The following is a 16,994-nucleotide window of genomic DNA, read 5'->3' on the forward strand; positions in this document are numbered from 1 at the left end:
GGGGCAAGGCGGGGAGCACCAGTGAGGTGATGCCTGAGTCAGGAGAAGGTGTGTAGAAAGAAGCAGCAACCAGGTGGACACCCAAATCTCTTTTATTGGGGGGGTAGGGCGGTTGGGGGACCTCTCACTGCACAGCTTGTTCATTGGTGCTGCTTCCTGAGTCCTGTGGCTTCATCACATCCGGCAGCTCGGGTGGGCTGGAGAAGGGCTCGATGCGCAGGGCCTCAAAGGCCTCATCTGGTGGAGAGGGGGTGGCCACTGCAAAGTGAGTCTCCCACACTTACAGAACCAACCTGATCCTGCTCCCCTCCCCCAGCCTGGCCATGCTAGGGCCCTTTTCCTCACCCTCTGCATCCCTCAGCCTCTGGGATTGCATCCACCTACAATCTCCCCCATCACCTTGTTCCCTTCTCGTGCTTCTCATCATACTTTGAATAAAATCATCATGTCATTATGTCTCTCCACATGTCTCCTTTTGGTCCCCATGTTCCCACATCAACCTCTTTCTTGCCTCAAGGTCTCTGTATTTGCCACTCCCTAGCTTGACACTTAGAATGGCTGGCTGCCTAAGAAAGGCATCCAGGGGCAATCAAATATCACCTCTTCAAGGCCACGACAGTGAGAGGCCCGCACACCGCGATGAAGAGTGGCCCCCGCTCGCCGCAACTAGAGAAAGCCGTTGCACAGAAACAAAGACCCAACACAGACAAAAAAATAAATTTTTTTTAAAAAAGTTTAACCAAAAAAAAAAAAAAAACACCTCTTCAGAGAAGCGTTCCCCAACCACCCTGTACAACCACCCACTCTACATGCCCAATGCCCTGTGCATTACACTGGGAACACTTAATCGCTAGCGCGAATGTTTCTCTTGACCAGCTGCTTTCCTACTAGAACAGCAGCCCCAGGAAGATTTTCCCTGTCATTCCTGCTGTTACTACACAGATAAATGAACACAACTTTTTCTTCTACATGGGAAACTTCTCTCCACCTGGCTCAGGGATCTCAACCAATTAGGCTCCCCAGGGGAAGTCGGTCAGGTCTGACAAGTTTTAACTTTGGGGGTTGAGGGGCTGCAACTGGCCTCTAGTGGGGAGAGGCAATCTTTCGTAAAAGCCAGAGATGTTAAACATCCTGCAATGCACAAGACAACCGCACCCAGAATCATCCAGCCCCAAATGTCAACAGCGCTGAGGTGAAGACACATGGCCCAGCTTAATAACAAATTCATCTTCCAAGCCACAAATCTGAGTGACAATTCTTGCCTTCATCACCTCTCTCCATTCTTTGGAAATAAAGTCTGGAAGATGCTATTTAACACCAGACACTATCATAATCTCCCTAACCAAGCAAACCACTTTGGGGGGTGGGGAGAGACCCGTCTCTGCACAAGGAAACTACCCACCCAGAAGTGCGTTTTTGCAAGTGGAAGCAGACAGACTGCAGTCCACACCACAGCCCCTATCAAAACAGCAATGACACACCTGAGGTGATGCCACCAAGGGTCCACAATCTATGCCATAAGTGGGGGTCATGGGGAGAAAAAAATCACCTCACTGTGCTGTGATTTTTTTCACCTGCAAGATGGTTGAGTAGCTGCAAGTCTATAGGGTGCCTCTGTTCAAATTAGAGGAAGAGATACTTTTTCTGGAAGAATGCAGCCTGGCCCTGGCTTAGGAAGAACAGATGTGCTTTCAGCCCTCCCTTACCTGCCTCAGAGAACAGCCTTGTATAGTACCCACCCTGTACAAAGTCTGCACCAGCCCCTCACCTGCCTCACTGTCACTGTGAGAGTTGAGGGAACCCACACAAAGGCCCGTAAAACTGCTTTTTCCTGAGCGCTTGCAGGGCCTGGGGTGCACGGGGGCTCACATTGCTTTGCTGTGAGGCTGGTCCCAGTGTCATACTCCTTTATGGAGACAAACTCCAGTCTGGGAGGGGCGGGGCGTGAAGTAGCTGCCCGAAGACACAGCTGCTGAGGCCTCACATAGTTTATCCTTATGAAACTGAGAAGTGCAGCTAAGGCTATATGCTCCCTCCTGAGCCCTTGCTACATTTTCTTACAAGAAGCTAGAAAAATAACTCCCTGTAACTTCATCCAGATTTACCCAGCCATTCACACAGCCCCTGGGTCTGTCTACAGCTGTGAAAACACCCTATAACTCCTGTTTAAATTTCCAGAGACAAAGGATAAAATTTAAATCTTTTTCTTGGCAAAAGGAGCAACATAAACCACCCCCACCCCTCAGGTTTCTGAACTTTGGTCACGGTGGAATGTGGTTAAGGAGAGTACAGGCTCTGGGGCAAGAAAGGGCTGAACCTGATCTAACCTCCCCAGGCTTAGTTTACTCATCCTTAAAATGATCACAATACAACTCTGGCCTGTACAGAGATGCTGGGGGAGTAAGCGATGTACCACGGAGACACTGGCTGGCATGGTGCCCAGCTCAGACAAGGTCCTGGCAGCCGGCAGCTGAACTGTGGCCTCCCACATGACTGCCAGCAAGCCTCGGCGTCCATGTCTCCCAAATGGGGATGGCAGTGCTTACCCCTCAGGGCTATCAAGAGGATTAGATGGGACAACAGAAATAAAATGCAGAGTGCAGGGCCAGGTGCTCAGTAAGTTCCCTGTAACTGTAAGCTAGTACTGTGACTAAGAATCTTTGAATCCTCCATGAAATGGGCTTCAATTTCTACAAGTATCTCATGTGCTTCTCATTGTTTTTAATGGGGGAAGCAAACACACTATTATAGGATATTGCCGGCATTTGGTGAACTGGGAGACATGGTCCAGGAGGAACAACTGCAGGCTCCCTGACCACCCCTTTCTTTGGCCATTTCCACCCTGTCGCTGTCCCTCTCACCTGCCCTGAAGGCTAGCCCCACAGTGGCTGGGGCCTGAGGCCGTGCTGTCTGGCTGGTGAAGCCACACTCGCCCAATGTCTTTCCGTCGTCCAGAAGCTGGTCGTCCTGAGGAGAGAGGCAGGCAGGGTCTCAGAAGAGGCCCCAGGAGGGGCAAGTCCCAAAGACTTCTCTGGTCAGCAACTACACTGAAAGTCAGAAGACGGAAAAGAAACAGCCCCGAGTAGGGCCCAGAACCACCCCAGAGTATATCAAACAGTTTCCAGGACTACACCCAAGACTTTCCAAATCAGAACCTCCCAGGGTAGGGTAGGGGTCTGGAAGCTACACTCCTGCAACTCCAGGTGAATCTAATCTAATTTCAATCTACACCCCCCTGCAACTCCAGGTGAATCTAATTTCAAGTGTCAGTGACCCCCATCTGGCCACAGGCAGACCTGGTTGAATCCCAGCTCTACCACCTTGCACAAGATGTGCAAGTTTGATGTGAAGTTTCCTTATCTGTAAAACGGGAGTTATTGGAATTCCCAACTCATAGGGCAGCCAGAGGCTTCAATGAGCAAAGGACCTACAGAAAGCACAGAGCACAGCAAGTGAAACAAGCTCAGGCAGTAGGAAAGGTCCTTATTATAGAAGCCCCGGCAGGTAACAAGAAGAAAAGGCCTTTAGAGACAAAGGGGGTGAAGGCTCAGCCTGCAGCAAAAGATCAGTTTCCCAGTTTCCACCCAGAATCAGATCAAGGAACTTAGGTGAGGGACCTCATGCTGCCAGAAACTTGAAATGAGGGGCCAACAAACAGGACTCCTCAATGAAAACCCCAAATCCCACGACATCCTTGCTGGATAATTGCAATTGGCTTGTAAGGGGGAAAGGGGCGGGGGCTTTTAGAACATCAGCAGTAAGTTGGGGAGTAATAAACAGTTGTTGGGTGAAGAACTGGTGGGACCTGACTCATCTCAACACCCTCCATTTCTCCATTTCTTTGTATTAAGGCGTGTCTGGGGCGGGGGGCGTGTGAGAGTCCTGCACACGATTGAGCATCGGGGTTCAAATCCTGACTCTGCCAACAACCTTGGCCTCGTTAAGTGGCCACCTCCGAGCCTGTTTCCTTAACCGCAGAGCAGGGAAATCAAGGGCCAACACGTCGCGGGTGGGACCGCTGTAGGGATCAGATGTGACGCTGGCCCTCGGCGCTCAGCATAGGGCCTGGCGCGCGACTTTCAAGCCATCCGAACGGAGACCCCCGGTGTAGCGACCGCTATCGGGGCTTCATCTCCCCGAGTTCGAGCAACGGCCCCACGCGGCGGAGTTCCGGCCCGCGGCAACCGGTCGCTGATGTTTACATCAACGACTGGGCCGCCTTGCGCCCACGGCCAGGCTCGGGCGGCGGTTCCGAGCAGCACGCTCCCCCAGCTCCCGGCCGCCCGGAACCGACGGGACCGCACCTTGTACAGCCGCTGCTCGTCCGGCGGCCGCTTGAGGATGCCCTCGACGATGCGCTTTAGCTCGAACACAGTGCTCGACTCCTTGGCGTCCGTGAAGATGGTGGTCTTGTGGCGGCGGATCATGAGGAACACGTCCTGGGGGCGGCGGGCCGGGGTGAGCGCGGAGCCCGGGCCCCCACGCACGGCCCACCGCCCTTGCCGCCCCCGGCCCCGGCCCCGGCCCCGGCCAAGCGCCCCTCCCCCAGCGCCCGCTCACCATCGCGGCGGCTGCCTCTCCCCCTCGACGCGCCGGCGCGGCCGCGCTCCGCCCCGTTCCCGGCAGCCCGCGCGCTGTTCCCAGCGTACCCCGCGCCTGGCGGCCCCGCCCCATGACCGCCATTTTAAGTAATCCGTAAAGGGGCGCGCTACGGCCGAGCCTCCGACTGCGGACTGGGCGCCGTGGCGCGGGGCGGGGCCGGTTGGTGGAGTGGCGGAGGTAGTGGGAGGCCGACAGGGACCGAGCGCGGGAGGGACGCAGGGCGCGGTGGCGCCATCTTGGGTGTGGCAAAGCGAGTTCCCCATGTTGATGCAGTCTAGGGGACTCCCGTCCTTGTGGGGAATGTCAGCCTTGTGGGGACTAACTTCAAGCGTAGGGTGTCTCACAGCCTAATGAGAGTGAATGAATGATGTGTCTCGGTCATCAGGGCGGCAAGACATTCACATCTCAGCGAGACCTGGGCTGCCAGGTTTGGGAGTCTGACTCATGATTATGGGTCTTCCTGGCGGGTGTTTTGAGGAGGTGTTAAATTCTGGATCTTTCGGCCGCCGTATCAGGAAACAGCCCCATGTCCCTGCCCTAGCCTTGCTGTAAGGATTATTTAAACCAGTTTACCGAGGCTTTAGGGCCTGTAAGAATCCTTGGAAGCTGCTTTTGGGGTTAGGGAGTGTGTAAGCAGCTCTTTGCAGGAAACTGCCCTCAGCAGGAAGCCCCTTTTCTTGTCACTTTAGCAAAGCTATATTGTAACTAACTTTTTGGGGGGGGGCATACTGCTCACCACGTGGAAACTTAATTCCCCTGACTAGGGATCCAACCCCCTGCCCCCCTGCGTTGGAAGGTGGATTCTTAACCACTGGCCCACCAGAGAAGTCCCTGTAACTAACTTTTAAACCAGGCACTGCCCCTCCACCCACCCCATGTTCTACCTACCCATCTCTGGCCCAAGCACACCTTTCAAATCTTTTAATTACACAATACCTTGCCAAACTAGTTGGTTCTTTAGAACAATGAGCAAGTATTTAACAGATGACCAGATCTCTTCTCTAGCTTTCCCTTCAGTAACCTGAACAAACTGTGTGACCAAACTGTGTGAACAAGATAACATCTAGAGGAAGAACCCAAGAAGTTAACCAGCCTGCATGCAGTGGAGGGATGGCAATAATTCTGACCCGCTATCTCAACAATTAACTGAGATTACTTCCCTTCTGCCCTTTAAAAGTTTCATGGCCGAGCACAATCTGTGGAGGTGGTTTTTGGGGGACGCCGAGTCTACCATCTCCCCAGATTGTTGGCATTCTGATTAAAAGCACCTTTCCTTTGCCACCAACATTTGTGAGTATGCAATTGATTGTGAGCAGCAAGCAGCAGGACCCCCATTTGATAACAAGGCCTGGCAAACATCCTCGGAAGAAGCAGCATGCATGGCCAAAGTTGGTGTTCACGTTTCCCAGGAGGAGGGTGCCCTGGGCAACTGCCCGCCTTTCTGCCCAGGTCCACTCAGGCTCCAGAAGGGCCTGTGGACTTGGTTTCCCTCTCTGGCTGCCCTTCGTACCTACTGACAGCCTAGGCCTCCCTCCTTGGTAGTTGGATGCTCTCCTGCATCGCCCCAAATTGCAGTTATACTAGAGCAAGAGAAGGAGGCTTTTTCAACCTCTCCCAGGGAGAGGGAGAACCTCAGCTGAGTCATTGCTGGCACGTGCCAGAGAAGGCATGCTGCGGCACCCAATGAGAGATGAGCCAGTGGTGACCCTGGATGCTGAACAGCTCAGCAGTTGTTGAGGCCACAATTTGAGGTTCTTTGGAGTGGGTGGAATCTGAAGATGATGCTGCCTTGGCCCTGAATCAAGCTGGTGGCTAGCCATGCAGGCTCTGGGCTCAGACCTGCTGGGATTCAAATCCTTGCTCTGGCACTGAGTGTGCAGCCTTGGGCAGTTAACCTCACCAAGGCCCAGTTTCCCCCTCTCTGAGATTGGAGAATAACTGTTTGTAAAGTTTGCGGAGGCTTGGTGTAAGCAGATGGTGGGGGGGGGTCCCTGGAGAGAGAACCCAGCATGGTTTTCTTGACAGAAGAGAAGCCATTTTTGGCCTAAGCCACTTTGTGATCTAAGCCTGGCCTCATTGCAAGCCCTTTCATGAATATGCATGTACCCTTAGCCTAAAATTCCCCCAATTTTGCTGTTCGGGAAGACACTGCTTTGGGAAAGATCCCTGGTGTTCTCTTCACTTGCTGCAAATAATAATAAATCCTTCCTTCTCCCCATCTTTGGCTTGGTTGTGGTCTTTTCGCTTGACACTCACCAAGAAGCAAACCCAGTTTGCCGGTAACATCACCAAGAGTTAGCACTCAATAGATGTTTCCTAAACTACAGCTATAGTTATCATTTTTGACTTCTGGCCTCTGGCTCCTCAGGAGTCCTTTGAAGTCCCTTTCCTTCCTGGGACTCCTCCACACCTGTGCCTCAAGGCAGCCCTTTCCCTCAGATGGGATCTCTGTGCACCCCATTGTGCTATGGTGGGTGGGTCGGTTGCAGGAGGTAACTGCAGTCCTCGTGTCAGTGAGTACAGTGACACCTCCTGCAGTGGGAATGGGGTCAGGAGAAGTTTGAAGGAGGAGCAGGGGCTGAGCCCCCAGCCACCCAGTTCTGTGGTCTAGCTGGGTGCAGGCCCTCCTTCCTGGGGGCCATGACAGACAAAATGGGAGTCTCAAGATGGTGGGTGAGCCAGCTGGCCAGCTGCTCTTGCTTCTCTGCACAGGAAGTCCTCCTGGGCCCTTTCTGCCCTGTGGCCTCAACCACCCAGTGCTCATGATAGAGACCCTCCCCGGCCTCCAAACTAAGCCTGTAGGGTATCAACCTGGTGGGACTTCTCCTTTGGTCTACTTAAACTTTTTAAAGTGTTGATTAATAAACAGTAATTGTCAATCATCACTCGTTACTAGTGTGCCTCTAGTTGTGTCATACAACTGGTTTCATTTCTATGAGGGAAGTGACAATTCAGTGTGGAATTAGAGTCAGTCGCCCAGATTCAAATCTGGTTCCACCTCTTGCCTGCTGTGGGTCTTAGGGCATATTACCTAGCCTTTCTGGTCCTGTTTCCCCATTCGTGAAATGGGAACACCTCACGGGTGTTCAGAGATCAGCTGAGAGCCCGCCAGTGCCTGGCTCAGGCTGCGTGCTCGCTGGGCAGAACTGAGTCATTTTGACTCTCCCTACAGCCATGATAGGGTTCGTGTTACCAGTTCAGATTGTAGATGGGGAAACTGAGGTTGAGTCAGTACTCCTGGGAGAGGCTGGGCCATCTGGCTGCAGCTCTACCAACTGGAGCAGGTGAGCAGCTAGAGAATGCTTGCTTGGACAGGAGCCTGATGTCCTGTCCCCGGTGGGTTCTGAGGACTATCCTCGCCGCCCCAGGGCCTCCCTCCTGGCAGATCAGGCAACCGTTGTGAGGCCAGGGGCAGGATGCTACTGATGCAGGGCCAGGTCCATACCCCGCCACCACCGCCGGCGCCCCCCCTGCCCCGCCCCAGCTCCAGGCCTTGCTGACAGGCGGGATGCAGCAGCACAGGGTGCCGTGCCACTGAGCCTGCTGGACAGAGTAGAGCTGTAGCTTGTCCAGCCCTGTGAGGCTGCCACAACAGGAACAAGCAGAGAGGAGGCAGGCCTGGAGGCCACACTGTTGGAGTGGAAGTGGAGAGAACCAAGGTGGTAATACCCTCTTTACCACCCCCAGCTGCCTCCAGAATCAGACCACCTGGGTTCAAATCACAGTCTACCGTCTACCAGCTGTATGCCTTTAGGCCTGTTTTCTCATCTGACAAATGGGGAAACCCCCCTCACAGAGTGTCTAGTGAGAATCTCATGAGATGGTGCAGTAGAGCTCTCTGCACCGTGTCTGGTGAGGGTTTAACGAGTAGCAGATTTCTGCTCATTCCCTTCTGTGGGCAGCCCGCCCTCTCCACTTCTAGGACACCCCTGCTTAGCTCTCACCTTATGCTTCAGAAACACTTGGCTCTGGGACTTCCCTGGTGGTCCAGCAGTTAAGACTCCACGCTCCCAATGCAGAGGGCCCGGGTTCGATCCCCAGTCAGGGAACTAGATCCTGCATGCCGCAACTAAAGATCCTGCATGCTGCAACGAAGATCCCGTGAGCCTTAACTAAGAACCAGCACAGCCAAAGAAAGAAAGAAAAGAAACACTGGGCTCTGAATGGGGATCCATTACTCTAATCACGGCAGGTCCAAGACTGAGGCATCCTGGCTCTCAGTCCTTGGCTTTTTCTGGTCTCAGTACTTTGGGAGGCATCTTGAGGAAGTTCTCTGGGCTGGCCCCCGGCTGAGGGCGGGATGGGAAGATGGCCAGCATCACCCATCAGGGGCGGCCAGGGTCCCACCGCAGATGTGCCCACAGCCTTTTGCCTGGCCTGCCACAGCCATGCCCTGTTCTGGGTACCCTGGTCCCCAGTGACCCCACCAGGGGCAGCCAGTAGACGGCCCTCAGCCTAGGGGAGACAGCAGCCCGGAGCTCCCTCACTGCCCAGTCCACAGCCCCACCCTCCCAGCCTGGCTTGGCCCAGCAGCGACCACGTGCTGCAGCCACTTTTTCCCCTGGGAGGAAAGAAGGGAGGGAGACGAAGCTCAGGCCTGCGTGGCGGCAGCTGCACTTGGTCCTGCCCAGCCAGACTGCCCCTTCAATGATAGCTTCCCCTGTCCCCCCTTTCCCGACTGCCCCGTCAGCTCCAAAGGGGGGCTTCAGAGTTTCCAGGTTTTGTTCCGTTTCTTGTTCTTTCTGCTGTTCTAGAAACTGAGCTCTGTCTATAGGGATGGATGATCCTTGGCCTGGGGATGAGGAGATGGCAGAGAGGGGATGGGACACCAGGTCCCAGCACATGAGGGTGGTCAGGGAGTTGAAAGGGCCTAGGCCGGTCTCCAGATGCAGGTGGGGGAAGGGGGCGGTCCTGGGCCTGGGGGCCTGGCCAAGGCTAGGACACAGCCTCAGACTCATCCAGGGCATGGATGGGGGCAGTGGCAGAAAAAACAAGGATATCAGAAGCTATGGCCAGGCCTATCTGGGGGCTCCTGTCTCCTCTTGGCAGAGGGCATGATGTCAGGTGCCCCAAACTCCTAAGACCTTAGAATTCATGGGAAGGCCAGGCCTGGTGGCTGGCCATCTGCCTCCTGGGGCACTTTCACTGCAGTGGGGCAAAATCTATTTGAGTTTTCTATTGCTGTGTAGCAGATGACTGCAAACATAGCAACTTAAACACTAATTTATTAAATCACTACTCTGTGGGTGGGCTAAACTGGGTTCTCTGCTTAGGATCTCACCGGGCTGAAATCAAGGGCTTGGCCTGTCAGGGTTCTCATCTGGAGGCTGGGAGTAGAGTTGGCTTCCAAGCTTGTTCTGGTTATTGGCCAAATTCGGTTCTTTGCAGTAGTAGTGCTGAGGCGTCCCTTTCCCTGCTGGCTGTCAGCCAGGGGCTTTCATCAGCTCCTTGCCACGTGGCCCCTCCATCTTCAAAGCTAGCAATGGACAGTCATTTCCTTGGTGTTGAATTCCTCTCATATTTGAGTTTCTCTGACTTCTTCCAGAAAAGAAGGGCACACAGACCAGACCTAGCACTGACTCACTTGCCTGTCTGACTGGAGCTCAGGGGGTTAAATATGAGCAGGAAGGGAAGGGAGGGAGTGTGAGACCCTGGGACACTCGGGAGGCTCCTGGAGGAGGGTTGGCAGCTTGGGTTTGGTGAGCCCCAAGGAGGAGGCAGGGGATAGACAGATGAATGGGTGGGTGGATGGCCCCTTAACTTTATTAGGCCTCTAAGCCCTAAGTCAGAAGGGGCAGGGTGGGGGGATGTGTAGATCCCCACACAGACCAGGCAGCTGAGGGACTCCAGAGTCTGGCTTCAGGTCAGTGTCACTGCATCAGAGGCTGAGGCGAGCCTGAATCCAAGGGCTGTAAGTAGCCATATTGGTATAGACACCTGGACGGTTGGGCAGGGCACAGCCCTTGCCCCAGCTCACCACACCCACTAGGACCCAGCGCCCAGACCTCATACAGGTCAGGGGTCCTCCAGAGTCACGCTGCAGGAGAAAGAAGAGCTTAGGTCCCAGCCCTCCAGAGACTTTGGGTCCCAGGGCTGCAATCCCCCAGGTGGTGCCTCTGGGTTGGGGTCCAGGACACTGAGCCCTGGAGGTGGTACCTCCTAGGTCCTGGGTTCTAAGGAGGTAGGGTGCTGGCCATAGCAGCATGGACTCCAGAGTTTCCAGGCAGCTTCTCGCACCTGGCAGGCATCCTTCTGGCCCTCGACATAGCCGGTGCACAGGTTCCCTGGCAGCACTATGTGCTTGGCACGAGGAATGTTGGTGCCCATGTAGTAGAGGAGGTCACAGGTGTGAGTACCCAGCAGTGGCACCCGTACTCCCTGCAGAGGTCGCCACTCTGGGAGTGGCACTGGAGAAGAAGGGGGGACTTCTAAGAGCTGGGAGACAGTGAGGTGGAAAAACTGTGAGGATGTTTGGGTCCCTGGAGGTCACGGTGGGTCCTGGATTGGGGCAGTGAGGGGCTGGGATTCCCGATCAGAGAGAGGTGGAGAGAGATCGCCTGTCCGGCCCCAATGCCCCAGTGCCCCGCCCTCTGCCTCACCTCCTGAGTGGAGGCTGCCCTAGCCAGTGACCCAGCATGGTGTGCCTGGTGGTGGGCAACGCCCAGGCTCAGGCAGGCAGATGGGCTGGACTCATGTGCTCAAGGGCACTAGGCGGCGAAGCTGCAGCAACGCCAGGTCTCCTCGGGTCCCGTCCTCTGAGTAGTCTGGGGGCAGCAGCACCCTCTGCACGGGCACCAAGAGAACGTGGGGCGAGGCAGGACACAGGTGCAGTGCCCCGAGGCGCACGGGGTACTCAGATGGCAGCGCCCTCCGGCATGACAGCGGTGGGTCTAGTTAAAGCAGCTCCTTCTCCACCCCCAGTAGGGCCCCCATCCCCGCCACCCTCTCACTCAGAGCCTGGGGACCATGCTTCCACCAAGTGGCACGCCCCCTTCCATGGGTCTTGCTCCACCCGCCCCTGCCCCCTTCGACGTTGAGCCCTCAGAGTAGGGGAGTGCCCCTTGTCCAAGCCTGGGCTGCCTGCTCACCTCAGGAAGCAGTGTGCTGCCGTCAGCACCCACTGGGGGGCGATGAGCGAGCGCGCGCGCGCACACACACACACACACACACACACACACACACACACACACACACACACACACACACACACACACACACACACACACACACACACACACACACACACACACACACACACACGCCCCGCGGTGCTGGATGCTCGCCTGCCTCGGCCACTCTCCGTCCTGGGTGTCCCGGTCCCCCACGATGAGACTTGACACGTGAGGCTGCCCGCAGGCTGTGGGAGGACAAGGGGAACTCAAGGGTGAGCAGAGGAGCGGGGAACTCGGAGGAGGATGAGGGCAGGGAGACACAGGGCTAAGGTTGGGGCGGGTGGGGGGGAGTGGAGGGGGGTTGGCACACTGGAGGAGGAAGCACGGAAGGGACTGGATTATGGGTTTGGTGTCAGATAACAGGGTGAGGGGAGGGAGGTCAGAGATTAGGAATGAGGGTGCCCTCTGGTTGGAACCTGAAGAGAGAGGAGGAGGATCTAGCCCCCCCAGAGGCCCTTTTGTCTTCCTTTAGACCCTGGTTGGTCCCAGACCTAGCCCCGTGGCCCAGGCTCTATGCCCTATGCCCAGGCCCCAGAGACCACCCCTGCCCCCCACCCACTGTGAGATTTGGCCACCTTAGGTCTCGATACAAGCCCTGGACCCCAGCCCCTCCCCCATCTTGTATTTCCATTGCCTGACAGCTGCTCCTGCGTGCCCCCCACCCCTAGACCCCACAGCCCCTGGATTCTGTTCTCACTCTTGCAGCTGGTGTCCTCCTTGCTAACTGGGCTGGGGGACAACCTGGGGGCTTAAAGACCCAGGAGGGGGTGGGGGCCTGGCCAGGAGGTAATTAAGGAGGTCAGGGCGGGGCTGTGGCTTCATCAGCCCAGCCTTGAACAAAGATGCTTTGAACAGTGCTTTTGAGGTGGCAGGAAAGGGACACCTGGATTTCTCAAAGGAAACCTGGCTTGGGCCAAGGTGCACAGAACTGGGGGCGGGAGCCTGTGCCCAGCCAGGCAATGTGGGGGGCGATGTGGGGTGGGGATGAACGGGGGTCGGGGTTGTTTTGGTCAGGCCACAAAGCTCCAGAGGATCCTTGGCCGCTCATCTCTGAACCTGATCCTGCCTCCTGGCTCCTTGCAGTGCTCAGTCACTGGGGCTTCTGAACAGCATTGTTCTGTCCAGAAATCCTGGCCGGGACAGCCTCATACAGAGCCCAGGCTTCAGGCCTTGCATAGACCCTCCCAGCCCCAGCTCTGCAGTTTTTTTGTGGGGGGTGGGGAATGAATGTCTTATGAATATCTTGTTTAAACCTGGCAGCTCTCCTCGCTTAACCCTAGAGGCAGGAGCAGACTTGACCTTTGGAAACAGTCTCCTCTTCAATTTGGGGTGGCCAGGACAGCAAGGCTGCCGGTCTCGGGTGAGGCTGGGAGATGCTGGAGACAGGGCTCAGTCGGTGGGCTGGGCCTGGACTGTGCCCACTTCCCAGAAGGCTCTGGAACCTCCTTCTACCAAGTCATCCAGCAGCCCTCCACTTGGTTCTTCCTCCTGGGGGCCTTCCTGCCCAGCACACCTCCTCCTCTGCCACGTCACAGTGGGAGTTGATGTGTGATAGAGGAGGTTTGATTTGTTTGTCCTCCCTCCATGAGGCAGGGTCTGGGTCTCTGTCCCTGTCTTAGCTCAGGCTGCCAGAACAGAACACCACAGACTGGGGAGCTTAAACACAGCTTATTTCTCACCATTCTGGAGGCTGGAAGTCCAAGAACAAGGAACTGGCAAGATGGGTTTCCCTCTGAGGCCTCTTCTCTTGGCTTGTTGGTGGCTGGCATGTCACTGTGTGATCACACGGCCTCCTCTTTATGTCTGCTGGGCATGGGGGGGTGCTGGTGTCTGTTTTTAGCAGGACATTAATCCTATCGGATCAGAGCCCACCCTTAAGACTTCATTTAACCTTAATTACTTCCACAGACAGTCACATTGGGGGTTAAGGCTTCAACATATAAATTTTGGAGAGGACACAGACATTCAGTGCATACCAGTCCCCCATGGCCTGAACAGTGCCCAGCACAGAGTGGGCACTGAGTCTTTGGGAGTGAAAGGGGCCAGCAGGGCATCATGCCGGGAGTGAGGGTGAAGGATATGAACGAGGGGACCTAGAGGCCAACCGGCCCCAGCCCCAGCCCCTCCACTCGAAGGGAGGGAGGGCAGCCTCAGGCCTGACCTCTGCTGTCCACACTCTAGGAGCAGGTTCAAGCCCAGGCTCAAGGACTCCGGAGTCGGCTTGTGGAACGCCCTCCCTCCAGCCCTGAGACCTTGGGAGAGTTTCCTCTTCTGTAAAACCCGCCTCCCAGGTGGTTGTGAAGATTAACTGGGTTAGCCCACGCAGAGCTTGGAATAGTGCCTGGCTGATGTAAATGCTATAGAAGTGCCACAAGAATGAAAGAAGCACCTTCCCCAAGGCTCCTGACCTTTCGTTACACCGGATTCAGCTGCCATTAGAGGGCTTGGCAGGAATGGAGCCAGGTGGGCAGTGTTCCCCTTGGTGCAGAGTTGGGGCAGCTGGAGAGGCAGGTGGGAGTAAGAGTGACCAGGGACCCTGGGAACACACAGCTATCTCTGGAGATATGGGCCAAACCTTGAGAGGGGAGTTCACTGGAAGGCGGGATGGAAGGAGCTGCGTGTCTGCCTGTTGCAATTTAGGTGAGGCGGGAAGCCTGGAGGACAGACACCTGGGTGCAGGGACCAGGAAACAAATTCCCACTGAGAAACTGGCTTATGGTGGGAGGATCTGGTACTGATTGAATATTGGACAATCAAAGCTGAGAGGAGTAGGAAAGGAACCTCGCTCCAGGGGCTCACCCCAACCCAGCCCCTGTCTCAGATTGAGAAACTGAGGCACAGACCCCTGCTGGGCCCACATGCCCTTCAGTCCCACCCTTGAGTCACACTGCAGAAATGACCCCTCAGCAAATGTCATCTACTTGCCCTTCTCACAGCTATCCTTCTCAGGGCCATAGCTGAGTCAACCCCACGTTTTTCTGGTGCTGGATCTGTCCCCACTCCCAGGGGAGGGCAAATGACCCAAACGAGGGCCATCATCCCACCATGTCCTCCAGGTCACAGTGATTGATCAAGAGGTGACACATGACCCCAGACCAGCCAATCAGAATCCTTCCCTGGGATTTTTATCCTGGAGGAGGGAGAGAGGACCCCTTGGGGCCCAGGCAGGGGGCAGCCATAGCTGGCCTGAAAGCCTGCAACCTTCCAGGCTGAGAAAGTGTCCTGTGAAGCTGGAGCTCCTCATTCCAGTCATCCTTGCCCTTGGTGGGCTGTTCTTTATCCTTCTAAAGCAACTCTCCTTCACTCATGCTGGTACTAGGGGATTCTTTTGCTTACAAACAAAGTCTTTAAATGCCAAGGATGAAAACAAAATAACAGTTCAACAAAGGTGCAGGGGATGTGCCCCCTGAGCTGGCTGCCCTGCCAGTGTGTTTCAGTATGGCAGTGCCCAGCCCACCATCTGCAGCACAGGACTCATCTCTGACGAGGGCCCAGCCCTACCCTTGGCCAGATCCCAGGGGCACCCTGTAGACCTGGCAGCAGGAGGAGGTGGGACGGGGTGGCCTTTCCAGGATCCAGGTGGTATGCTCACTGATGTCCCAGCAGAAGCTGGGCCCTTTGGGACGGCCACAGCCAGACCCCACACCATGCTGACCCAACAACCAGGGGTCATCTAAAGCAGCCTGAAGGGGGACAAAGGTGTGGGGTGAGCCAGGCCAGGGGGAGGGGCATGCCGTGGCACCTGGCTGGAGTCCTCTTGAGCCTCTGGGTAGGTGACCCTGAACAGCACCCTATGGGTGGACGTGGGACGTGCACCTGGGCGGGCTTGAAAGTATTTCTGTGGATGAGTCTGTCACATGGGCACTGGGCCACCAGAGGCTACTCTGCCTGCACTGGAGGAGGGGCAATGTCCAAGCAGGCCTGCAGGGCAGTGTCGCAGTGTGGTCGGTCTGGGGCCAAGTGCTTAATGGGCATTAAATCACACTGTCTTCCAGTAACACATGGGACACCAGGGCAGTGAGTGTTCTGCTTGGGTCAACTCAGAGGGCCTTTGTGGGAGGTGAGTGGGGGCACCCTCAGGTTTTGGCTGTTGGGGAGGGCAGATGGGGGGAGTGGAAATCTCAATGCAGGTGAGTCTTACAGGAGACCTGGGAGACCCCACCTGCCCGGTACCTGCTGGCCCCTCTGAGTCAGGCCATGCAGTGAGAGGTGGACACAGGCCCTTGTGAGCTGAGTGACTTGAATAGTTCTGTCACCTTGCTGGGCCTCAGTTTCCTCACTGTGATGAGGGGGAAGAGAAGCTCCAGCCTTGCAGGGCTGCCGAGGGGCATGAAGCCTGAGCGTGGTGTCCTACAGCCTGTGTGGCTGTCCTGGTGGGCAGAGGCGAGGGGGGCACCCTCCCAAGACTCCTCCACCTGCTTCTTCACAGAGACAAGCTGTCAATCGACCAGAACTTCTGATACCTTCTGCTCTCATAGCACCTCTGGATCTCATGAAAACGCAGATCTGCCCGAGCAGTTCCAAGCAGCCCAAGTCGGCCCCGCTGGCCTGGTCCCTTGGCCATGCTGAGGCTGGGGGGAGACACGCTTGATGCTGCCCCTCCACCCAGGCCACCTATGGAGCTTGGAGCCCCCACGCCCCCAGGACAAGCCTCAACCACGGGGAGTCAGGAGAGAAAGGGCCATGCCAGGTCCTTGTCCCCCACAGGCAATGCTGAGGTGTGTCCCCGTGATTTCTCAGGGGATCCTGGCCAGACAGCACCTCAGCTGCCCACAAGGGTAACTTCCTCATCTGGGCAAACGTCATTGGCTCTCAGCCCTCCTGCCTCAGTTTCCCCACTCTTCACTGGGGCTTCTTGGTATCACCTCCCAAATAAATTATCTGCACCCTCGTCCTGGTCCCAGGTCAGCCTTTGGGGGACCGTGGTGAGACCAGGAGTGTCTGGCGTCTGTGTAGTGGGGAATACGGCATGAGCGCTAGGGGTGTTTGGGGGCATTTCCTCCCCTGCACTCCACTCCAGCCTTCCTAGCCCCCAGGGACCCTGTTGCTACTTATGTCCTCCTGTAAATTATCTTTCTTTTTTTTTAATATTTATTTGGCTGCGCCGGGTCTTAGTTGCAGCACACGGGATCTTTGTTGCAGGATATCTTTAGCTGCGGCATGAGTGTTCTAGTTCCCTGACCAGGGATTGAACCTGGGCCCATTGGGAGCACAGAGTCT

General features: G+C 55.9%; 2 protein-coding genes across 2 annotated transcripts; both read right to left on the reverse strand.

Moving 5' to 3' along the window:
* Positions 1 to 74: 74 nt before the first annotated feature.
* ELOB (elongin B) lies at positions 75 to 4,707 on the reverse strand. The gene is made up of 4 exons (XM_067706914.1): positions 4,561 to 4,707; positions 4,305 to 4,439; positions 2,862 to 2,967; positions 75 to 237 (listed from the first exon to the last, which is right to left on the reverse strand). The coding sequence occupies exons 1-4, from the start codon at positions 4,681 to 4,683 to the stop codon at positions 125 to 127; spliced, it is 477 nt and encodes a 158-aa protein (XP_067563015.1). The 5' UTR covers positions 4,684 to 4,707; the 3' UTR covers positions 75 to 124.
* A 5,773-nt stretch (positions 4,708 to 10,480) lies between these two features.
* Positions 10,481 to 16,338, reverse strand: PRSS33 (serine protease 33). The gene is given in 6 exon segments (XM_067708480.1): positions 10,481 to 10,639; positions 10,840 to 11,009; positions 11,202 to 11,470; positions 11,691 to 11,748; positions 11,855 to 11,979; positions 16,238 to 16,338. Coding segments are annotated over 6 exon segments (882 nt in total).
* Positions 16,339 to 16,994: the final 656 nt, after the last annotated feature.

Source organism: Pseudorca crassidens, chromosome 15, assembly GCF_039906515.1.
Source record: "Pseudorca crassidens isolate mPseCra1 chromosome 15, mPseCra1.hap1, whole genome shotgun sequence".
NCBI classification, from domain to species: Eukaryota; Metazoa; Chordata; class Mammalia; order Artiodactyla; family Delphinidae; genus Pseudorca; species Pseudorca crassidens.

Coding starts and splice junctions, on each gene's coding strand:
- ELOB (XM_067706914.1), bottom strand. CDS start 4,683: ATGGCGGTCATGGGGCGGGGCCGCCAGGCGCGGGGTACGCTGGGAACA. Junction 2,968..4,304: donor ACGAGCAGCGGCTGTACAAG/GTGCGGTCCCGT, acceptor CTCTCTCCTCAG/GACGACCAGCTTCTGGACGA. Junction 238..2,861: donor GGGGCTAGCCTTCAGGGCAG/GTGAGAGGGACA, acceptor CCTCTCCACCAG/ATGAGGCCTTTGAGGCCCTG.